The following is a 20487-nucleotide window of genomic DNA, read 5'->3' on the forward strand; positions in this document are numbered from 1 at the left end:
GAGTGCTTTATTTCTAATCCATCTCTCATAACTTAAAAATAATTTGAACCCTCTCTTATATACTGCAAGTATAGTATTTCAGCTAATTTCCCTCTTATTCCACATACATTTTATTCAACTGGCTCTGCATATAGCAACTTTGCTAATTCTGGTGTCAACATCAAATTTAATTTGCCATTAACACTATGCCTAAATAGCTGAAATATTTCACAGGTTCTAGATTGAGAATGTAGATGAAGTTTTCTATGCTCTTTTGATCTTAATCCCAAAGTTTTGGTCCTTAATTGATAATTTCAGATCAAATTTGTGATAGCTGTTATTCAATTTAATTAGAGAATCCTGGAATCTTGCACCGGATGTGTAACGCAAAGATGCTAAGTTTGACATCTCTGATTCTAATATCAGGTTTAATTAATTAATAATGGCACTTTTCTTTATAATGTGATTCATATAGATGATGAACATCAGTGGAGATAATGTACATTCTTGTCTCCCACCTGATCTAACATCAAACCATCTGCCTGTAACTCCTTCAATTCTAATAGCTGACGTACAACTGAAATATAGATTAAGTATTGTGTGACATAATGTCCCATTTACACCATATGCCTAGTGTTTCAAACAACTTTCCAATTGGTACCTTGTCATATGCCTTTTCGAAATCTACAAAACTCAAATACAGTTCCTTGTTATATTCCCATGATTTTTTAATTATTTGTGTTAAAGTGAAAATCTGATCCTAACAACCCCTATCTGGCCTGAATTCAGTTTATTCTTCCCCTGCTTCACCTTCCATAATATTTTTCTTAGCCATTTCCCAAGTATACTTGCATAAATCTTACCAAGAACACTCAGTAGGGAACTACCTCTGTAATTCTCACATTCAGTTTTATTTCCCTTTTTTACAGATGGGTACTATGAAAGCTCTACTCCAATCATCTAGAATTTGAGCATCAAACATTTTGAATTAAGCAGTACAGTCACTGTAAAAATTTTAAACCTCCATTTTGAGCATTTCAAGTCAAATATCATCTACCTCAGCTGCCTTTCAAACTTTCAGGGGTTTTGATGGCTTTCTCAACTCCAAGCATCGATATGTATTGAGATCCCTGGAATATAATGAGGGTGTGAGCAAGGGAGTGAGAAGCAGGTTTTTGCAGAGTCGTGAATGATTACAATGCCTTGTCTGAGAGTGTGGTGTCTGCAAAGAATTGGAATGTGTTTAAGGCAAGAGGAGTGTGTGTGTGTGACAAAGGTACCTCCTAGATGAGTTTTTAACTACAAGGGGATCTTAGATGATGATGATCATAATAATAATAATATTCGTGGTTGCATTCCTGTTTAGAGGTTTTCTACAGCTGTGCTGCCACTGCTTGTTTCATTTAGCAATTTCATATTTCATGTTACCCTGATCGTTTCTGACTCCTTTTATACACACCCTGTCCAAAAAAGAAACCAAACTTTTGATAGAAAATAAAACACAGGACAATTATAATTATTCAAATCATTCAAATCAAATGCATGGAGAGCAGTAAAGGAGCGTTTGAAGGAGGTACTGACTGACTGTATACCTAGGGTCCGAATAGGAAAACAAGTAGGGATTAAATGGATGAATAACACTATTAAGCTGGAGCTGCAAAAAAAAGAAACCACTGTGGAGGGAATTTAAAGAAAGAGGTGACCTGCAGGCACACGAACGGTATAAAGTGCAGGCCAGAAGGGTAACGAGTGTGGTAAAAAAAAGCAAAAGCAGATTATGAAAGGAAACTAGCTATGCAAACTAAAGAGAATCCCAAACAGTTCTTTCAATATGCTGCAAGCAAAAAAAAAAAAAAACTGTACATAGCAAAACGATTTTAAAGAATGACGATGGTAAGGAGGTCATTGAATCAATCGATATAGTGGAATTACTGAGCGAGCACTTTGCAAGAGTATATCATCCAGGTGGAGACAATGAAAAAATGAAGGAACCATTAGTTTATATGGGAACTAGGATGAATGAAGTGGAGATGAATAGTCTATTACAGAACCTTAATGTAAATACATCTGTGAGATTGGATGGTATACCGGCATGGGTCTTACGTGAAGCGACTAAAGAATTATCAGTGCCCTTGACCATGTTGTTTAATCTGAGTCTCGGGTCTGGTTTAGTGCCGAAGGTGTGGAAAGAGGGGAAAATAGTTCCACTGCATAAAGGAGTATCCAAGACTACTGTTGCAAATTACCGACCGATCAGCATATCAGGAGTCGTTGTCAAGGTCTTGGAGAAAGTAGTCAAGGGAAAAATACAGGAACGGATTGATGAAAATGAGATACTGTATGGGGGACAGCATGGCTTTGTGAAGGGTAGATCATGCCCCAGTAACTTGCTCAAGTTTTATAACACAGTGATGGCTGAACTGGATAAGGGTAATGGGTTTACAGTGATACTGCTGGACTTGGCTAAGGCATTTGAAAAGGATACCACATGGAATTCTAATCTGTAAACTACAACATATGGGAATGGATATAGGGTTGGTGAGATGGATAGGTGGGTGGTTGATGGAGAGATATCAAAGAGTAGTTTATTCAGGAGTAGAGTCCAAAAGATGGCCTGTGACTAGTAGTGTGCCACAGTTTTCTGTTCTGGGACCACTGCTGTTTAATTTGTTCATTAATGATATAGGGAAGGATCTAAGAGGAACAGTTCATTTATTTGTGGATGATGCAAAGTTGGGTAGGGCAATGGTGAATGCAGAAGATGTCAAAATCATGCAGGATGACTTGGATAGATTGGAGTTCTTGGCTAAGGAGAATGGAGATGTCAATTTAATGTGACAAAATGTAAGGTTATGCATTTTGGGGTGAAAAGATAAGCAACAGTATACCACATTGTTGAAAGTTTATTTTTCACTTGGTTAGAGTATAATAAATTTAGTTTAATCCTTTATCCAAGTGTGAGCAAACAAAGTTTGCGCCTGAAAGTATCTTCAGGACTGGGGTAAGGTGGTACAACACCAGGGCAACTCATTGCAAAGGTGGAACAAGATACCAACACTCCTATCTCAGTATCTCCTATAATGCAAAACACATCTCCTTGCGGATATGTCTAATGTTATGCATTAAGGGAAGGGCCACTACCCAGTTGGGTAGTGGCCCTTCCCTTAATTCAGTCCTGAAGATACTTTCAGGTGCAAACTTTGTTTGCTCACACTTGGATAAAGGATTAAACTAAATTTATTATAGTATACCACATTGGTGGTACTGTACTCCAGGAGATTGATGAGGCCAGGTACTTGAGAGCGTTGGAGGATAGGGAGATGAAGTTCAGGGGGAACATTGCAAAAGTGGCTAAATCAGCTCATCGACTCACTTGGTTGTTGAAAAATACTTTGACGAGGAGAGACGAGCAAGTTATTGTACCTCTGTACCAAGCCTTGATAAGACCTCATCTCGACTACTGTGCCCAGGTTTGTTCATCGAGGTTTCTTCTTGATGGGGGAGGAAAGGAGAGGATCCAGAGGCGAGTGACCAAGATGATGGCAGGTCTATAGAATGAAATTTATGAGAACAGGTTGAAGATTTGTGGGTTGCAGAAATTGGTTGATAGGCAGAAAAGGAGAGATATGATTGAGACATCCAAATTACTGAGGGGTTTCTATAAGATTAATTCAGACGAGATTTTTGAGAACAGGACTGGTGGTGGGAGGACTAGGGGCCACACTCTTGCCCAGTTTACATGGAAACTGGGCAAGAGTGTGGTTAGCAAGAGTGTTAGAACTAGGTTTTTTACTTGGAGAGTGGTGAATGAGTGGAATAAGCTGCCAGAGTCTGTTGTGGGTGCCATGACTGTGAATGAGTTCAAGGCAAAGTATGATAGACTCTGTGTGGATGTTGAATAGTTGTTCTTGACATGATGTTTAAGGCCTCCCTCGATGAGTTTCTGAGGACTCCTTGGAGTTGCCCGTAATAATAATAATAAATTATTATTACTATTCATAAACTCAAATAGCAGAATGCATTCTGCTATTTGAGTTTATGAATAGCCAGACGGTTATGGTTTGTAGTTATTAATTTTTCTTTAAGTTTTGTTTAAACTTTAAGTTATACTATTTACCCCTGAAGATGTAAATCCTATGATTTACGAAACTTGTCGGGAACTATTATTTCCGTATGTTGTATAACTGAATAATAAAAAAATGTGGTTTTTTATTATTCACACCAAAATGCCTTTTGAACAAATTAGCCAGAGAAGTCTATGCCTGCAAAGAGAGTTTTTATATCAGTTTCTGGGATATTGTTGATGGTCGTGGTTACTGCCGCTTGAACATTTTCAATGGTGTTGTATCACTTTCCTTTCGTCGGGAAATGAAGTCGGGGAGAAGCGAAAGAAGTCACAGGGTGCTAAATCAGGTGAATACAGCAAGTGATCCAACACACAAACTTAGTTTATGCTGAAAAACTGTCTCACAATGTTTAAATGATGAGATGGTGCATTATCGTGCAAAAGTGACCAGCTGCCTGCATCATGATATTCAAGCCGTACACGACGAATTCTCGCTATCAGTCACTTCAAAACTTCGAGATAAAACTTACCACTGACCGTTTGGGCAGGCCGAACAAATTCTTTGTGGATAATGCCCTTGGAATCACAGAAACAAATAAGCATTGTCTTTAATTTTGACTTCTCCAAGCGACTTTTTTTCGGATGCCTCTCTTCTGGTGGTCTCCACTCAGCACTCTGGCACTTTGTTTCGGGCTCATACTCAAAACACCATGTTTCGTGAAAAGTAATCGTTTTGAGGCAGTTTGAGTCCTTATAAGCGGTTTTAATGAGGTCCTTGCAGTGTTCAAATCGACACATTTTTTGGTCGTCGGTCAACTTGTGGGGAACAAATCGTGAATTAAATTTACAAAGGCACAAACTCTCAGTCAAAATGTTGTGCACAGTTGATTTTGGAATTCTCAATTCAATTTCAATCAATCTCATTATGGGTTTCTTTGATAAAATCATTCACTTTTTGGATGTTAACTTCGCTCAGTCCAGTTTTTGGACGGCCCTGCTTTTCGTCGTCTTCAAGCGTCTCATGACCAGTTTGAAATCGCTTAAACTACTCGTAAAAGTTTTTGAAGCATTTGATGCATTTCAGTAAAACTTTTATCAAGCTTAACACAAAAGTCAATCAGAGTTCTCTGTTTGAAACTCATTTTGCGACCATTTGTCAAAACACACTGTCACTCTTGGCACTATAACTCAGCTTCTAACGAAACACATGTTATAGACAGTTGACAGAACACTAATGAATGTTGACGCTTTCGACCACAAAAAGATACAACAGGTGGCACCAGTAGTTTCTTCTATTTTCAAAAAGTTCGGTTTCGGTTCGGTATCCAAGTCTTCTACTTGGATAGAGGGCGTTAAGCTTTTTCAACAGCCTCCAAAATATTTTGCTGCCTTCCTGATATTTATTTTCTACGTTCTTACCAAAGTCTTCCATACTCTTTTTTGTTTTTAGCGAGTTTTACATGGTGCTTCACTTTCTTACATTTTTCTCTGTATGCTCTAAGAGCACAAGCTGATTTACTTCCCAGGAACTTTCAATATGTTTTCTTCTTTTCATTCACTGCTTCTTTAACTTCCTCAATCAGAAAATTCAGAAAAACTCACAACATACTTCTCTGGTTGACTCAATCAATGTTTTCTTCAAGGTTTGCCACCAAATCTCCAAGGTTTGGTTCACATTTTCAAACTCTTTTATTTTTCCTTGAATAATGTTTTCATATTTCAGTCTACAGTTCACATCTAAAAGATGATCAACTTTGATTCATTTTAAACCTTTTCTATGCACTCTTCTTTTTGATATAAAATTCAATTTTATTCTACTCGGAACTAAATGGTGATCACTTCCAATTTCAAATCCTCTGTATACTCTTGTGTCCTGAACAAATGGAAAAACATTGCTATCAACTATAACATAGTCAATGAGACTTTTCTTATTTCTTGCATTCTTTCTCCATGAGAATTTGTGCACATTTTTATTTTGGAACATGAAATCTAGCAGGTATGTACCATTATTATTAGTTTTGCACTTTTCTCCAAATTTTTCCAAACTTGGTATTTATACCTGCTTGGTATAAATACCAAGAAATTATATACTTAGTTTAATCCTTTATCCAAGTGTAAGCAAACAAAGTTTGCGCCTGAAGTATTTTCAGGACTGGGGCAACTCGTGGTAAAGGTGGTGTGACTTCACATCACTTGCCTTAGTATCCCATAATGCAAAGCACATCTCCTTGCAGACATGTATAATCTATGCATTATGGAAAGGGTAACTGCCCAGAATGGTTTCAACTTTTATTGAGGTCTCATCAGTGGGAGCCAGGCCCAGAGGTGATACCAAGGTTGAAGTAATGCAGAAGTCATATTTTATAACGTAAATAAACAAGTGTTTGAAAGGAAAAATGAGCGTAAGAGTGGAGGAGTTTCTGAAATGAAAGAAAGAGTGTTATATGGTGACTCGTTATTAAGAGGAGTGATAGATGGGAGTTTAACCAAATCGTACTTACCGGGTGCGAAGTTTAAGGATGTAAGTGAGAATATTAGAGCACAAAAACAAAGGGTGAAAGAATTGACAGTTGTGGCAGGTACGAATGAATTGAAAGGAGATAAATTTTTTATGAGAGAGGGCTTGAAAGTATTGTTAAAGGTAGCGAAAGAAAAGAGTGACAGAGTTAGGATGGTGAGTCTGTTGCCGTGGTATGACAGAGAGGAGTTCAGAAGGAGGGCCATAATCGCAAATGACTTTATGCACAGGTTATGCAGATGGTGTAGTGTGGAATTCATGGACGTGTGGAATGAGTTTGATGGGCGAAAGGATTTATACAAGATGGATGGCCTGCATTTGAATGGATTTGGTGTGCGGAGACTGGAAAAAGTGTTGCCGAATGAAGTGAAAATGAACGTGCAGAACCAGGGAAACTAGAACTACCAAGGAGGGGGGGAGAGTGGTGGATATGCGGACATCAGTGAGACAGTTGAGTGTAAGAATGTATATAATGTACCCGAGTCAGTAGTAAGGACAAGAAATCGGAATGGGATAGTTAGAATAACGCATCAAGATAGGGGTGGGACAAAGGGACCTCTGCATTTCATGTATACTAATGCCAGGAATATTAGGAACATGAATCAAGGCCAGAATTTTTGGCCTTGATTGGCTCTTCCTGGCCACAGGTTATCGGCATTTGTGAAACATGGCTGATGGAAGATGATATAGTTAGTGGAATAAAATGTGTAGGTTAAAGTGTGTTTAGGAGGGACAGAGAGAATAAAATGGGGGGAGGAGGTATTATTGATGATAGCTGATGAACTGCAACCAAGGAGAATTGAAGTTGTATTGCAGGATAGTGAAAAGAGCTCATTTGAGGATATTTGGTATGAGATTGAGACCGGCAGAACAAAATATACAGTTCGATGTTGCTATAGACCAGGTGATGGAATAGATGGTGGAGATAGTATGCATAAACAAATTGATGAAATGAGTGGAAGGAGGGGAATTATTATGGGGATTTCAACTATGGTAACATTGGTTGGAAGGAGGAGAGGACACATGTGAGGAAGGAAATGGAATTTATTCAATTATTAAGGGATAACTATCTGAGACAGCATGTAATTGAAAATACTAGGGGTGTGAGAGTGCTTGACCTGGTAATAGCATCTGAGATTTGACTGTAATGAATATGACCATGTTGCCACCTATTGGTGAGCGTGATCATAAGGTCTTGACCTGGGAGGTGGCTAAAGGTGTGGAATTTTCAATTAAGACAGGGTATATTTGGAATTACTGTGTGACCAAGATGATAGCAGGTCTATGGAATGAACCTTATGAGAACAGGTTGAAGATTTGTGGGTTCCAGAAATTAGTTGATAGGCAGAAAAGGGGAGATATGATTGAGACATACAAATTGCTAAAGGGTTTCTATAGGATTAATTCAGAGGATATTTTTCAGATCAGGACTGGTGGTGGGAGAACTAGGGAACACCCATGGTTGCTGGGAAAGAGTGTGGCTAGCAAGGGTGTTAGAGCTGGGTTCTTTACTTTTATAGTGGTAAATGAGTGGAATAAGCTGCCAGAGTCTGTTGTGGGTGCTATGACGGTGAGTGAGTTCAAGGCAAGGTATGATAGATACTGTGAGAATGTAGTATAGTTGTGTGGACATGATGTTTAGGGCCTCCCTCGATGAGTCTAAGGACGCCCTGGAGTCGCCCATAATAATAATAATAATAAAAAACAATGATGCAGAAAATAATCATTAAGGCTTTCAATAGTCACTTTTTTTTCCTCCTTTCAAATTCACAAATGGATGTATGAAAATTAGCATAAGACTACTTTGATTATGCAAATTTCATATGTGAGTCAATAATCAAAATAAATGAACAATATATCCACCACTGAAGAATCTCAACTTACTAAACTGAGTAGTTTGCTAAAGCAGTTTGTTCATCTTGAAACTTTAAGGCAAAAGAAAACAAATTCACAATTTTGGAGAACATGTTATTTCATGTAATATTCCCCATGTGGGGAATGAATCTTGTTAAATCCTTCCAAATGAATGACAATGGGAAGGATTTAATAGGAGACATACAACTATTTACATGATGCAAGCATAGGCAGGGTAATCAGGAATACAACTGACATGTAGTACTTGCTGAAAGATTTGAATATGCTGGAATTACAGTCACAAGAAAATGGCTGCCAATTCAGTGTTAGCAAACATAAAGTTATGCACTTTGGTAATGCAAAATCCAATGGTGTATTATATTGGCAGGATTATGTTAAAAGAAACTAACCAGAATAGGGATTTTGGAGTTTTAGTAGATAAGAAGTTGAAGTTCAGGGGCCATATAGCAAAGATTACAAATACAACTCAGAAGATAACTGCAATGCTGAAACAAACATTAATATTTAAGGGAAAAAAAAAAGGATTTTTTTTTTCTTAGAAAAAAAGAAGGAAAAAGAAGAACAATTGTACGTTGCACCCTTCGATTAGAAAAGGCCTAAGTCGATTTTTGTCGTGACAGAAGGAATCTTTATATGGACTTTTTCAATCGAAGGTGAGTTAGCCAATCTCATATACGGAGGTAGCAGGGTTTTTTTCTCCCAGAAACTCGGGTTTTTCATCCCACATACAGACAAATCGGCCCTTCAAAACACGCAATTTACAGACAAAAAATATTAGTTGTGTGGTGGGCGATAGATGGCATTGATGTAGATCAAGGTTTCCCAAATTTTGTTCTGAGGAAAGTGAATAAGTGCTGTGATATCAGTCACCAAGCCATGTATTTTTAAACATGGAAGTAATTTGGGAAAGGGAATACCGCTGTTCATAAAAATTGCCTGCAAGCCGATTACAGCAATGGGTGGAGTATCCTCTCTTCTCAAAACTGAACGAAATAACATCTGTGTTGCAAATGTTAGTGCCCAATCAGCAAGAAAGTGTAAAGAAAATTTTTCCACTGAAGTTGAAGATCAAGGTAATCTGTATCCGGTTCTCAAATAGAGTAATACTGAATAGTTTCTTCGCAATGTCATATTGTAGGGTGAAAGTGTTGTGTCCCAATTTACGATTATTAGGCTTTCAACTATCCTTACATGTGAAACTCTACTTGTCTTTATCCAAATCTTATCTATACATGAGATATCAGCCAAATACAAATATTCAAGCTTCTTCTCCCCTTAGTGTCCCTAAATATTTATTTATGCTGCGCCTTTCAGGACATTTAGTTTAAGATATAAAATTCAAAAAACAAGGAGAAATTACCAAAATGTGTCTGAGTGTGAAACTAATATGCAGTCATGACCTTTATATCATAACTTAACAAAATCCTCCCCCCCCCGGCATGATTAGATTCATACGTTGTTACAAGTGGTGCATTGAGCAGCAATCTCAGACAAGTGTATTTTCAAGGAACAAAAGTTTATTGAACTCTTAAACATGATACAATTCATTCTTTATCAAATAAAACTCAATTCAATACTAAGAATATATAATACAAATTAACAATAGCTAAACATAAGTATTAGGTTAAGATCCTATATAAGAATTGTGATTATATCGCCATAACAGATTCTATACATACAAACATGTATAATTCTAGAACTAGTTGACCTTTTTTGTCTAACCCCTTACTGATGTGATCACGCTATAATTCTGTATTTTCTAGGACATATATATTCAGTTACTCTAATTTTTTTACTAAGACAATATGGATTAAATTTATCCTTTCACTGAGCTAATACACACTCTTGACCTTTAAAATTCTCTTAAATAAAATACAATGTACATGCATAAATCTCTAGGCACATGAATACTTATTAATTAATAGTAACAAGCTCATTTTCATTCTAGTCTGACATGTACTAAAGTCCTAGTATAATTCTCATTAATCCCTTCAACTGTTCAGTAATTGAACAATGATTACAGTTACATATGATATGAATTGATATGAGATTTTACAGTACTTCTTGACTTGGGTCTTCTACACTGGTCTCTACCTTTTTCTGATTGTACCCTCCTAGATCGAACTCTTCTATAACTTATCACTCCTAAGTTCTTTTGGCACTAAGATGGGCTTTCACAATCTTTACCTTATTCTTCAATCAAGGACATACATAGGATCATCTATTGTATGGCTATGAAATTCACCACGTGGGCACTGACTTCTTTACAGAATTTTCTTTCTCTCGTTACGATCACTGGACGATGAAACACGCTGACATTATCTTCTTTCTTTTTTAACTAAATGGCATCCCTCATTTCTTACAATATGAACACGGAATCGAAATCCCGCACACTTTGTTTCCTTATTGTGTCGGATGGAGAAAACTCCTAACCCATCACTCACGAAAACCGCGTGAGACCTATACGAAGACTCGTGAAGAAAACTAAACTCTGAGGAAAAAGCCTCGTGTGGGGGTTCCTAACCCTTTTATACGAAGACCCCTACCAACACCTTCTTCAATTTCTTTTCTTCCCCCCTTACTGGAGTCGATTTCACTGACCAATTAGAGTGGCGCTTTTCTGCTAAAACATCATGCGGTCCGTGTGCACGCGACTGACACGTGACAAAGTCTCAATTTGGGAATTATGACCTTGAGCTTTAGTTTAAGCTAACCTCTATGTCATCTATACTAAACTAATCCCCTTTCCAAAATTTTCTAAGAATTAACTCAAATCTTTAATCACTTAGTTCAAGTGTAAAACTAGCCTCTCACATACAAGATCCTATGACTAATCTTCTTTGTTTTACTTAACCTTATTTTATCATATCACAACTGTATTAAAATTCCCTTCCTTTTTTTTATTTACTTTTATTTATTTACAACCAAACAATTTCAGCTATAATTTTCACCTGGATGCAAGTATATTTTTCTTTCTTTTAATTTTTTTGTATTTGTTACTTTCAAAGGCTCTTAACGACATCTGCTAAGGAACAAGCTTGCTTACTTAGTTATCTATACAGGGTTTTTATTTCTTCTCTTGTTACATCATGATAACTGAAATTTTCACATTCTTAAGTTATCTGGGTGTATCAAAAGTGGTTGTTTCGAAACTGTGGTGCCGTGATTTTTTAAAAGTAATAGGCCTACAGATTTAAATTTTAATATGAATAAGAGACGAGGGACTTTGTTTGATTTTGGTGTTAAGAAATCTCTTATTGAAGGTGTTTGTGACGCAACAGATAGTGATTCATCCACCTCCAGCCTACAAAGCAATCTCCAGGATGTACAAAAGGAGGGGAAAACTACCAACACACAGGAGAAAAAGTCTGCATTCACTCGTAAGTACTAATAATAATATTATAAATTTTTGGTGATCAGAATGAGATATGTCAATGAAAATCAGCACAAATTAATTTAATGATGTTGGCCTGAGGAAACCACCACATGCTACAAGATTTCATTAGTCCAGTGATTGATAACTGATTTAAATGTAATTTTATATTTGTCAACATGTCACACTGTATACATAAGTGTACTAATACTCTTTATGATTATGCCATAATTAATTATTAATACATTACAAAATAACCAAGGTGTTCTGTGAAAATTTCAGGATTTGTGAAGTGTTCCATCATAGGAAAAATCTGGGAAACGTTGATGAGACCAATGTAGATGATTGGTAGTAGAGGTTCAGTGTAGTGGTGAAGACGGAGAGCTGTGCAGTAGGTGTCCTCCCATGATGAGTCTACGGACTCCTTGGAGGTGTCACGAATAATAATAATAATAATAAATAAGTCATTTTGCCTCTTTACAAGACTGATATGACATCATCTGGACTTATTTGTGCAGATATGGTCTCCTAGTTTCTGAGATAATGCAGATATTGTGGAAAGAGTGCTAAGCAGAGTGTTAAAGATGAAATTGGGACTATGGAATGTAAATTATGAGAAGAAATTGAGAATTTGTGGACTACAAATGCTAGCAAACAAGAGAAAAAGGATGATACGATAGAGACAAACTTCTGAAAGTGTTATACAGGATATCAGTAGATGGAATTTATTTTATGGAGGGTGGGGGGGGGGGGAAGGTGAGAGCACATGCAGTCAAAAAAAAAGGGATGAGAACTAGATTTTTCTTTCATAGAATAGTGCATGATTGCAATAGCCTGTATTTGGAGGTGGCGAGTGCAGGTAGTATTTATGAATTCAAGAGACAGTATGACATGTGGTGTGAGTGATTTGTGCCAGCTCTCAATGAGTTTTTTCTGACTCTCTGGAGGTCTCTTGCAACAATAATAATAAGAATGGCCAGTCTGTTTTAAAATTTAATCCCAATAAATATTTCTACCTGAGATATGAGAAAATTGTAGAAAACTATAATCAAGCGATATTACTCAACTTATAATGGACAGGTTGAGTAATATCACTTTGCATTATGAACAAACTGGCAGTGTGAAATGTGCTGCAGCTACAGCTTCTATCAGTATACACATATTATACCTTACTACTATGAGCAGAAGTTCATCTCTATGTTATAATACAAAGGATTAATATAATCTGGAATCTAAGCAAGAAATCTGCATAACAAGTTTTATCTTTAAATATCCTTTTCAAGTACAATGGTTGCTTAAGCAGAAAGTGTGACTTTTGAAATAGCCATTACAATTAATATCATATTATCTAAAGTGCTAAAAAATAAAAATAAACTGATCTACTTGTCTGATTGTCCAAGGTCTCTGAGTATACATTGTTGGATATGGTCCACGAGTAAATGGATACTTTCCAGGTATTTCATCTAACACATCTTTGACATCATTCTGTGCATACAATGGCTTGATTGCAATGTTCTGTGTAAAAATAAATAAATAAACAAACAAACACGTTTACACTCTGAACTTAAAGAAAAAATCTACAAAACAAGCAATTTCTATACTACATTAATTATAGAAATTATGATTTATAGACATCGTGCTTATTTGTTGAGTAATCCTATGACCTTCTAGATGTCTCTTTTTTTTTTTAGCCAAGGACTAACCTCGTTCCGAAGTTTGCAAGTTGATCTTTAGTAAAAGAAATAATGTTTTTAATGATTAACTTATGAAAATTGCTGTAAAACACACACACACTAATTCAAACAAATAATGCTAACTAGTATTATTGTATACTAGTCTTACATGTCTGAGGTACTTGTACCATATTCTTCAAAATTTACTATAGTATCAGTACAGCCTAGTGATGAAGGGTTGAGATCAGCTCCTATTAATTTCATCCCCCCATGAAATAACAGGCATTAGAGAATATAAGATGCTTTTATGTCTATTTCAATAATACCGTGAGTTGGCACAATCAAGAGAAATATAAAAATGGACGAAAACTCTCACAAAATACTTTTTAATGTATATTTTTGCCTAAGAATTGTCTGCTATTGTTTAATTGTCATTCTATGATTCTGTACAGACAATACCTATGACATTCTGGCAAAAATTCTACATTAAAAAGTTTTTTACACAAGTTTTGCTCTGTCTTCATATTTTTTTTTATGCTTTTTTGTTGTTTCTGACTTGGATAAATTCCAGTAAATATTTTGAATCAAAATATTTACTGGATTTCAGTATTTTCCTAAGGATAACAAATTCTCTGCATTAACAATGAATGATACTCAGAATAAAGTTCACTTGCTTTACAATTTTAGGATTTACCTAACTAGACTTCCCTCAAATATCAAGTATGAGCCAACTTTCCAAAAATTTAATGTACTCTAAATTTCTGTTTCTAGTGAATGTTATTTCAGACAATCCTAATGTAATATTATTATTATTCTCTTCAAGGATTAGGTATCTGCCTGTTCCACCTTCATTGGTCTTTCCATCTTGTCGTGGGTCTTCCTCTCTCTCTTTCCCTTTGGTCTATATCTATCCACCTCTTTAGATGTTCTTTCCATTTCTCTCTCTCTCTATTCCTTAATCTTTTCATTTATGTTATAAATATCTAGTTCTGTTGTCTTCATTTCTTATATGATCCAATTTTATGCATCCTTTAATTGTTCTTAAAAATCTCATCTTTGCAGCTTGCATTTTACTTTTTTCTTTCTTTTTAACTGCCCATGTTTCTGAACCATATAACAGAGAGGAAGTGGCCATTTGTAAAATTTTAGTTGAGTTTCTCATCTTGATTTTTATTCGGTGTCCTTATAACTGTTCCACAGATTTCTCTATTTTTTCATCTATATCTTTATCTTTTAGATATGTTATTATGCAGCCTAAATAATTAAACTATGTCATCTGTTCTATTATTTTATTTTCTGTAACTATTTTTGATCTAACATAATTCCGACCTCTAAATGCCATGCCTTTTATTTTCTTTTGTGAAATTTTTAAATTGTGTTGTTAGCTTATTTTGTTTATTTCATAAATTGATTTTTGAAGGTCATCTTCATTGTTTTGTAATATAACCTGATCATCTGCACATAGCATTGTATGGATAACAGTTCTTGTTAACTGGAAACCTTGTTTTATTGTTGCTTTCCATATTTTAATAATCTGATCAATATATACAGGGTGATTCAGAACTCTTGGGCCAAACTTTAAGGGGTGATAGAACACACATAAACAAGCACTTTTCATCATACAATGCATGGTCCAAACTCAAGCGGTGAAGCGCTAGGGGTTAGCAACTACTGTGTCAGGAAATGAAGAAACACAAGAATGACAGAGGAGATTTGAAACAATTGCAGAAATTACATAAATTACATAAATACAGAACATAAATTAAAGAATTTTCTTGAACAAATTACAGAAATTGCTCAAAAGAGCGACCGCCAACATTAATGCAGGCTTCACACCTTCAACGTAGTGATTGGCATACACTGGCGAAAACAAGGCATTTCTGTACAGCGGCAGCGCCAATAGAAATCCAGGCAATAAGGTCCTCATTGGAATCGATGGGGCTATCGTAGATCAGGCTTTTCATATGGCCCATAGGAAAAACGCCAGACATGAGAGATCGGGCGATCATGGCAGCCAAGCGATGGGACCACCCTGACAAATCCATCGTCCTGGAAATGTTGCATCCAAGATGTTCCGCACATCCACACTGAAAAAGGGTGGCGCTCCATCTTGTTGGAACCACATGTGTGTGAATGTTTGCTGGAATAGGGTTCAGTAATTCTGGCAAGACCTCTTGTAAAAATACGAGGTATGTTCTCCCATTCAGTCATGCTGACAGAAGGTATGGGCCAATCAAATGGTCATGTAGAATTACAGCCCAAACATTTATGGAGAAACGCCACTGGTACGAATGTGGACATGTGGTGTGCGGATTTCTGCTCACCCACACATGATAATTGTGGGTATTCCTCACGTGTAAAGGTGCATTCGTCAGTGAATAAGACATGTATATCAAAATCCAGCTGCAGTCTGCTGCAGGAACCACTGTGCAAAATTCACATGAGGCTGGTAATCTACAGGTGTCAAGGCATGCACCCTCTCTGCATGGTAGGGGTGTAATCGTTCATCTCGTAGAACTCGCCACACTGTCGATTGGGACACATGTACGGCATGGGAAACTGCTCTCATGCTACATTCGGGACGATCTGCAACCCTACGTAAAATTTCCTCTGTAACACGTGGCATCCTCACACTCCTTGCACGCCCTGTATCCTGTGTGCCGCTGACAAAGGAGCCCATTTCACACAGATACTGTGCAATCGCTGAAATGCTTTACGATCAGGCATGCGTCTGGTCGGAGAGAGCTCTCGGTGCAGTCTTTGGGCTTCCCTCACATTCCCGTTCACGGCTCCATAAATGAAATGTACGTCAGCCTTCTCCTTATTTGTGAAAGAATCCATCCTTTTTGCACTCCACGGTAGAAATAACGACGAGTGCAAAAACCAGCACTTATAAGTATTCACTGGAAAATGCCCTCTAGCGCTTCACCGCTTGAGTTCGACCATGCATTGTATGACGAAAAGTGCTTGCTTAGGTGTGTTCTATCACCCCTTCAAGTTTGTCCCAAGAGTTCTGAATCACCCTGTATATATTAAATAGAGTTGGAGATAAGCTACATCCCTGTGTGACACCCTGATTTATTTCAATCTCTTCTGTTAATTTATTACCTAACTGTATTTTTGTATCTCTATACCAAATGTAATGGATAAAGATACAACCTTGGATTTCATTATATTCCATAGTTTTTTCCTGTGTATTTTATCAAAAGCTTTCTCGTAATCTATAAAGGCCATATGAGTCTCTAACTTAATTTCTAGTCTTTTTTTCAATAATTTGTTTTAGCACATAAATATTGTCTATACATGATATTCTATGTCTGAAACCATTATGTTCTTCTAAGAGTAGATTGTTTGCAATATCTAAGTCTTTCATTCAGGATTTTACTGTAAACTTTATAACTTGTATTTAATAAACTTATTCCTCTGTAATTTCCACAATCATCTCTGTATCCTTTCTTAAATATAGATATAACCTTAGCTTTTAACTAATCAGATGGAACCTCACATTTCTTCCAACGCTTATTAATTTTAAGAATCTGTGATGTAAATATTTTCCATCATATTTCCAAAGCTCTGTATGCCATCTAATCCAGTTGATTTCTATTTTTTGTGAAAATAGAAGTTGATTTCTATTTTTTGATAGCTTTATTGCTTCTTTTACTTCTTCCAATTTTATTGGTTCTATATCAGTGATGATTTCTTCATTATTATTTTCTGTTATTATATTTGGGTAGTACCATAAATTCTTATAATGTTCTATTCATTGATTCTCTTGTATTATGTTGATTTGTGCTGTATCTCTTTCTTCGTTGTTTAATTTCCTTAATATTTTTGTAGGCTATGTCTTGTCTTCCATGTGTATGCCTTCTATTTTATTAATAAATCTGTCCCAAGAATCTTGGTGAGCTTTCTGTATGTACTATGGTTTCAGCTATTTCTTTTCTTTTTTTTTTTCTTTTTCCCTTTTTTTGTATATTTCTTCTGTTTCCTTAGTATGTTTTCCAAGGAGTAATTTGTATGCAATTTGTTTTTTTTTCTTTTATTGCATTTTTTATATCTCTGTTCATTTTTAATGTTTTTCTTTATAATATTTTATTTTTCTTACCAAGTACAGTGGTACCTTGAGATATGAGTTTAATTCATTCCATGACCAAGCTCGTAAGTCAAAATGCTCATATCTCAAATCAATTTTCCCTATTGAAATTAATTAAAATGAGATTAATTCGTACCAGCCCCCAAATAACCACTCCAATTTTTTTATAATAATGTATTTATAATGAACAAATATTGTATACAAACAAAATAAAACCAAATACATACATACATACATGTAAAAGAGAATCTAAAGAAATAAACAGATGTTGGCAGAGCCGATTAGCATATGGTATTAATTTTTTCTTTCACTTCACTTTTGCTTAACTTAAGTTTCTTCTTCACTAGGTTTTTTCTTTTTTGCCATGCTTTCGTCACTTTCATCCACAGGGCATTTCAATAGAAACCTGTCCAAGGAGGTTTGTTTCTTCCTCCCTTTTAGAATGTTTCTGAAATGAGTTAGGCAAGTGTCATTAAATAGCACTGCTGCACGACCAGTTGCAACTTTTTCAGGGTGTTTCTTTTCAATAAAGTTTGAAACTTTTTCCCAATTGCCAACACTTTGTTTATCTCACTTGAAGAGCCTCCTGCAGAACCTCCATATGTTGCTGCATGTGTAGTTCCGTCAACACCTCCATCGTCAGTTCCTCAGAATCTGCGACGACAAAGTCTTCGATGTCTCCCTCATCCACCTCCAGGCCCATGGACTTTCCAATCTCCTCCAGCACTTCCTGTTCAGGTCTAAATCCTTCAAAGTCCCTTTCAGCCACAGCCTCAGGCCACTGCTTTTTCCATGCAGAGGTCAAGGTCCTTTCTGTAACACCCTGCCAGGCCATATCAATAATTTTGAGGCATATTACAATGTTGTAGTGGTCCTTCCAGAACTCTCGAAGGGTGAGGTTTGTGCTCTCCACAACCTCAAAGCAGCATTAGAACATGCGTTTGGCAAAAAGCCTCCTGTGCTGAAGTATCTGGGGGTCTGCTGTAGCAAATCTGAGTAAATGGCTCGCGCCTTCTCGCAAATTATAGTCTCTGTCACAGTGTCTCCTGCGAGCTGCTTCCCTGTCAACCAAAAAATCAGCAGGTTCTCCATCTTTTCATGGACAGAGTTGCGTAGCTTTGAAATAATTTTAATGCCCTTAGCTGGAGTTATAGCCTTTATCGAGTCCTTCTGCTTCAGAATAGTACATATCGTAGAAGTAGTGCGATCGTACTGCGTTGCCAAGTCTATTACTCTTACGCCTTGCTCATGTTTGTCTATTATCTCACGCTTTAATTTCATGGATATCACCTTTTTCCTTTTCTCACCACTGTTCTTTACACTCACCTTCTTTGGACTCATGGTTATACGAAAAAAATTAGCTAAATAACTGTACATACAAAAAAAAACACAAAATTAAAACTCAACATGACAAAATGAACGAATGAGTGAACTGAATGACGCACAAGACTCGGGAATCTGAGCAGAGTGGTGGTTGTGACGTCACCGAAGAATGCTCGTATCTCAAATTCTGGCTCTTGACAATTGACCTTGTCAAATTGACCTTGTCAATCTTGGCAATTGACCTAGTGATGGCTCGTATCTCAAAAAACTCGTATCTGAAGGTATCACTGTACTTGAAAGGCTTCTTTATGGATTATATGCTTAATGTAATATATTACATTAATGTAATATAAAAACACAAAATAATGGCATTAAATACAAAATTAGCACACAGCTTGTAAAGATAAAAGTAAAATACTGACATAAACAGATTTCTTTAAATAAAGACAAATTTCTTCAAGCTGACAGGATATACAGGGATGGTTCAAATATATTCGGCATTTTCAAATATACACCCTCAAGAACAGCAAAAGATATTAAGACAGTTAACATAATTAAGATTTCAAGACTAGTTTACAATCAAGTTCCTTCCAAAGTGGTATATTATTTATGTATGGAAAGGGTTAGATGTTGCTTATTCATAATAGTGCTTCATGGTATAAACAACACCAAGAGAGGAAAAAATATATTTATCCAAGTTACTATTTCACCAGTTTTCTACCCAGCGTCTTCAGAGCATGGCAATGAATTAAATAATTATGGAAAACAATTCAAATTAACTGAAACAGATCTAATGTCCTTATATGGTGCCTTCTATGGGGAAGATAATCATAAAGTTAATTTGGAGAAGTCAAGCTATCAGGTCTCAAATTGACAGTCTCCAAGAATCTTTGGCAAGTTAATGCAAGCATACTTGTTAAAGTTAGGAGAGTGCTTCATAGCTGATGCTGATTCTAAAAGCAATCTCTCAGACCTATAACAATTTCTATGTAATATCAACATTTTCCTCCATCTAATCCTATGTGAAGCCGTGTCCAGAGCATGATCTACGAATCCCAACTTGCCACACACATATGATCACTGATATAATTTTTGTAAGAACATCTGCCTTGAGGAAGTTAACTGATCTACTTGTTTGTCCAAATTAAGCTAAACTGCAGGCACAAGTAGCTTTATATGCTCCAGGACATGTGGATGAAGTTGATCTTTAGAAAAAGACCGATATAAGTTGCACAGAGATCATATGTGCAGAGAACTTTGGCAATTTTTTTTTGGATTATCTGAAGTTTTTCTGAAGATCAATTTCATCCTCCTGCACATCCTGGAGTGTATAAAGTGACTTGTGCCCACAGTTTAGCTTACTTTGGAAAGACTGGCAGATCAGTTAACTTCTCAAGGCAGATGTTATTACAAAAATTATATCAGTGATGACATAATTTTGCAATACACATGATCACTTTTCTGAACAAGTAAGGAATAGGGAGATGCATGCAGTATTTTATCTATTTTATATGGGCTGTAGTCATTGACTAAAAATGTGTTGTGAAGGTTCCTGAGCTCAGTTTCAAGGAATGTGTCATTTGAACA

At 36.3% G+C, this 20487-nt stretch overlaps 1 protein-coding gene across 1 annotated transcript in view; it reads right to left on the reverse strand.

The window, feature by feature from the left end:
- Positions 1 to 20487, reverse strand: part of LOC150105253 (methylmalonyl-CoA mutase, mitochondrial-like) — a 429676-nt gene that overhangs the window by 353437 nt on the left and 55752 nt on the right. Inside the window, exon 3 of the mRNA XM_090394648.1 lies at positions 13195 to 13326. Coding sequence (XP_090250774.1) covers positions 13195 to 13326 — 132 coding nt within the window. The remainder of the gene's footprint in view (positions 1 to 13194; positions 13327 to 20487) is intronic.

This window comes from Typopeltis vanoorti, chromosome 6 (assembly GCF_054136105.1).
Source record: "Typopeltis vanoorti isolate ZY-2024b chromosome 6, IOZ_Tvanoo_1.0, whole genome shotgun sequence".
Classification (NCBI taxonomy): domain Eukaryota; kingdom Metazoa; phylum Arthropoda; class Arachnida; order Uropygi; family Thelyphonidae; genus Typopeltis; species Typopeltis vanoorti.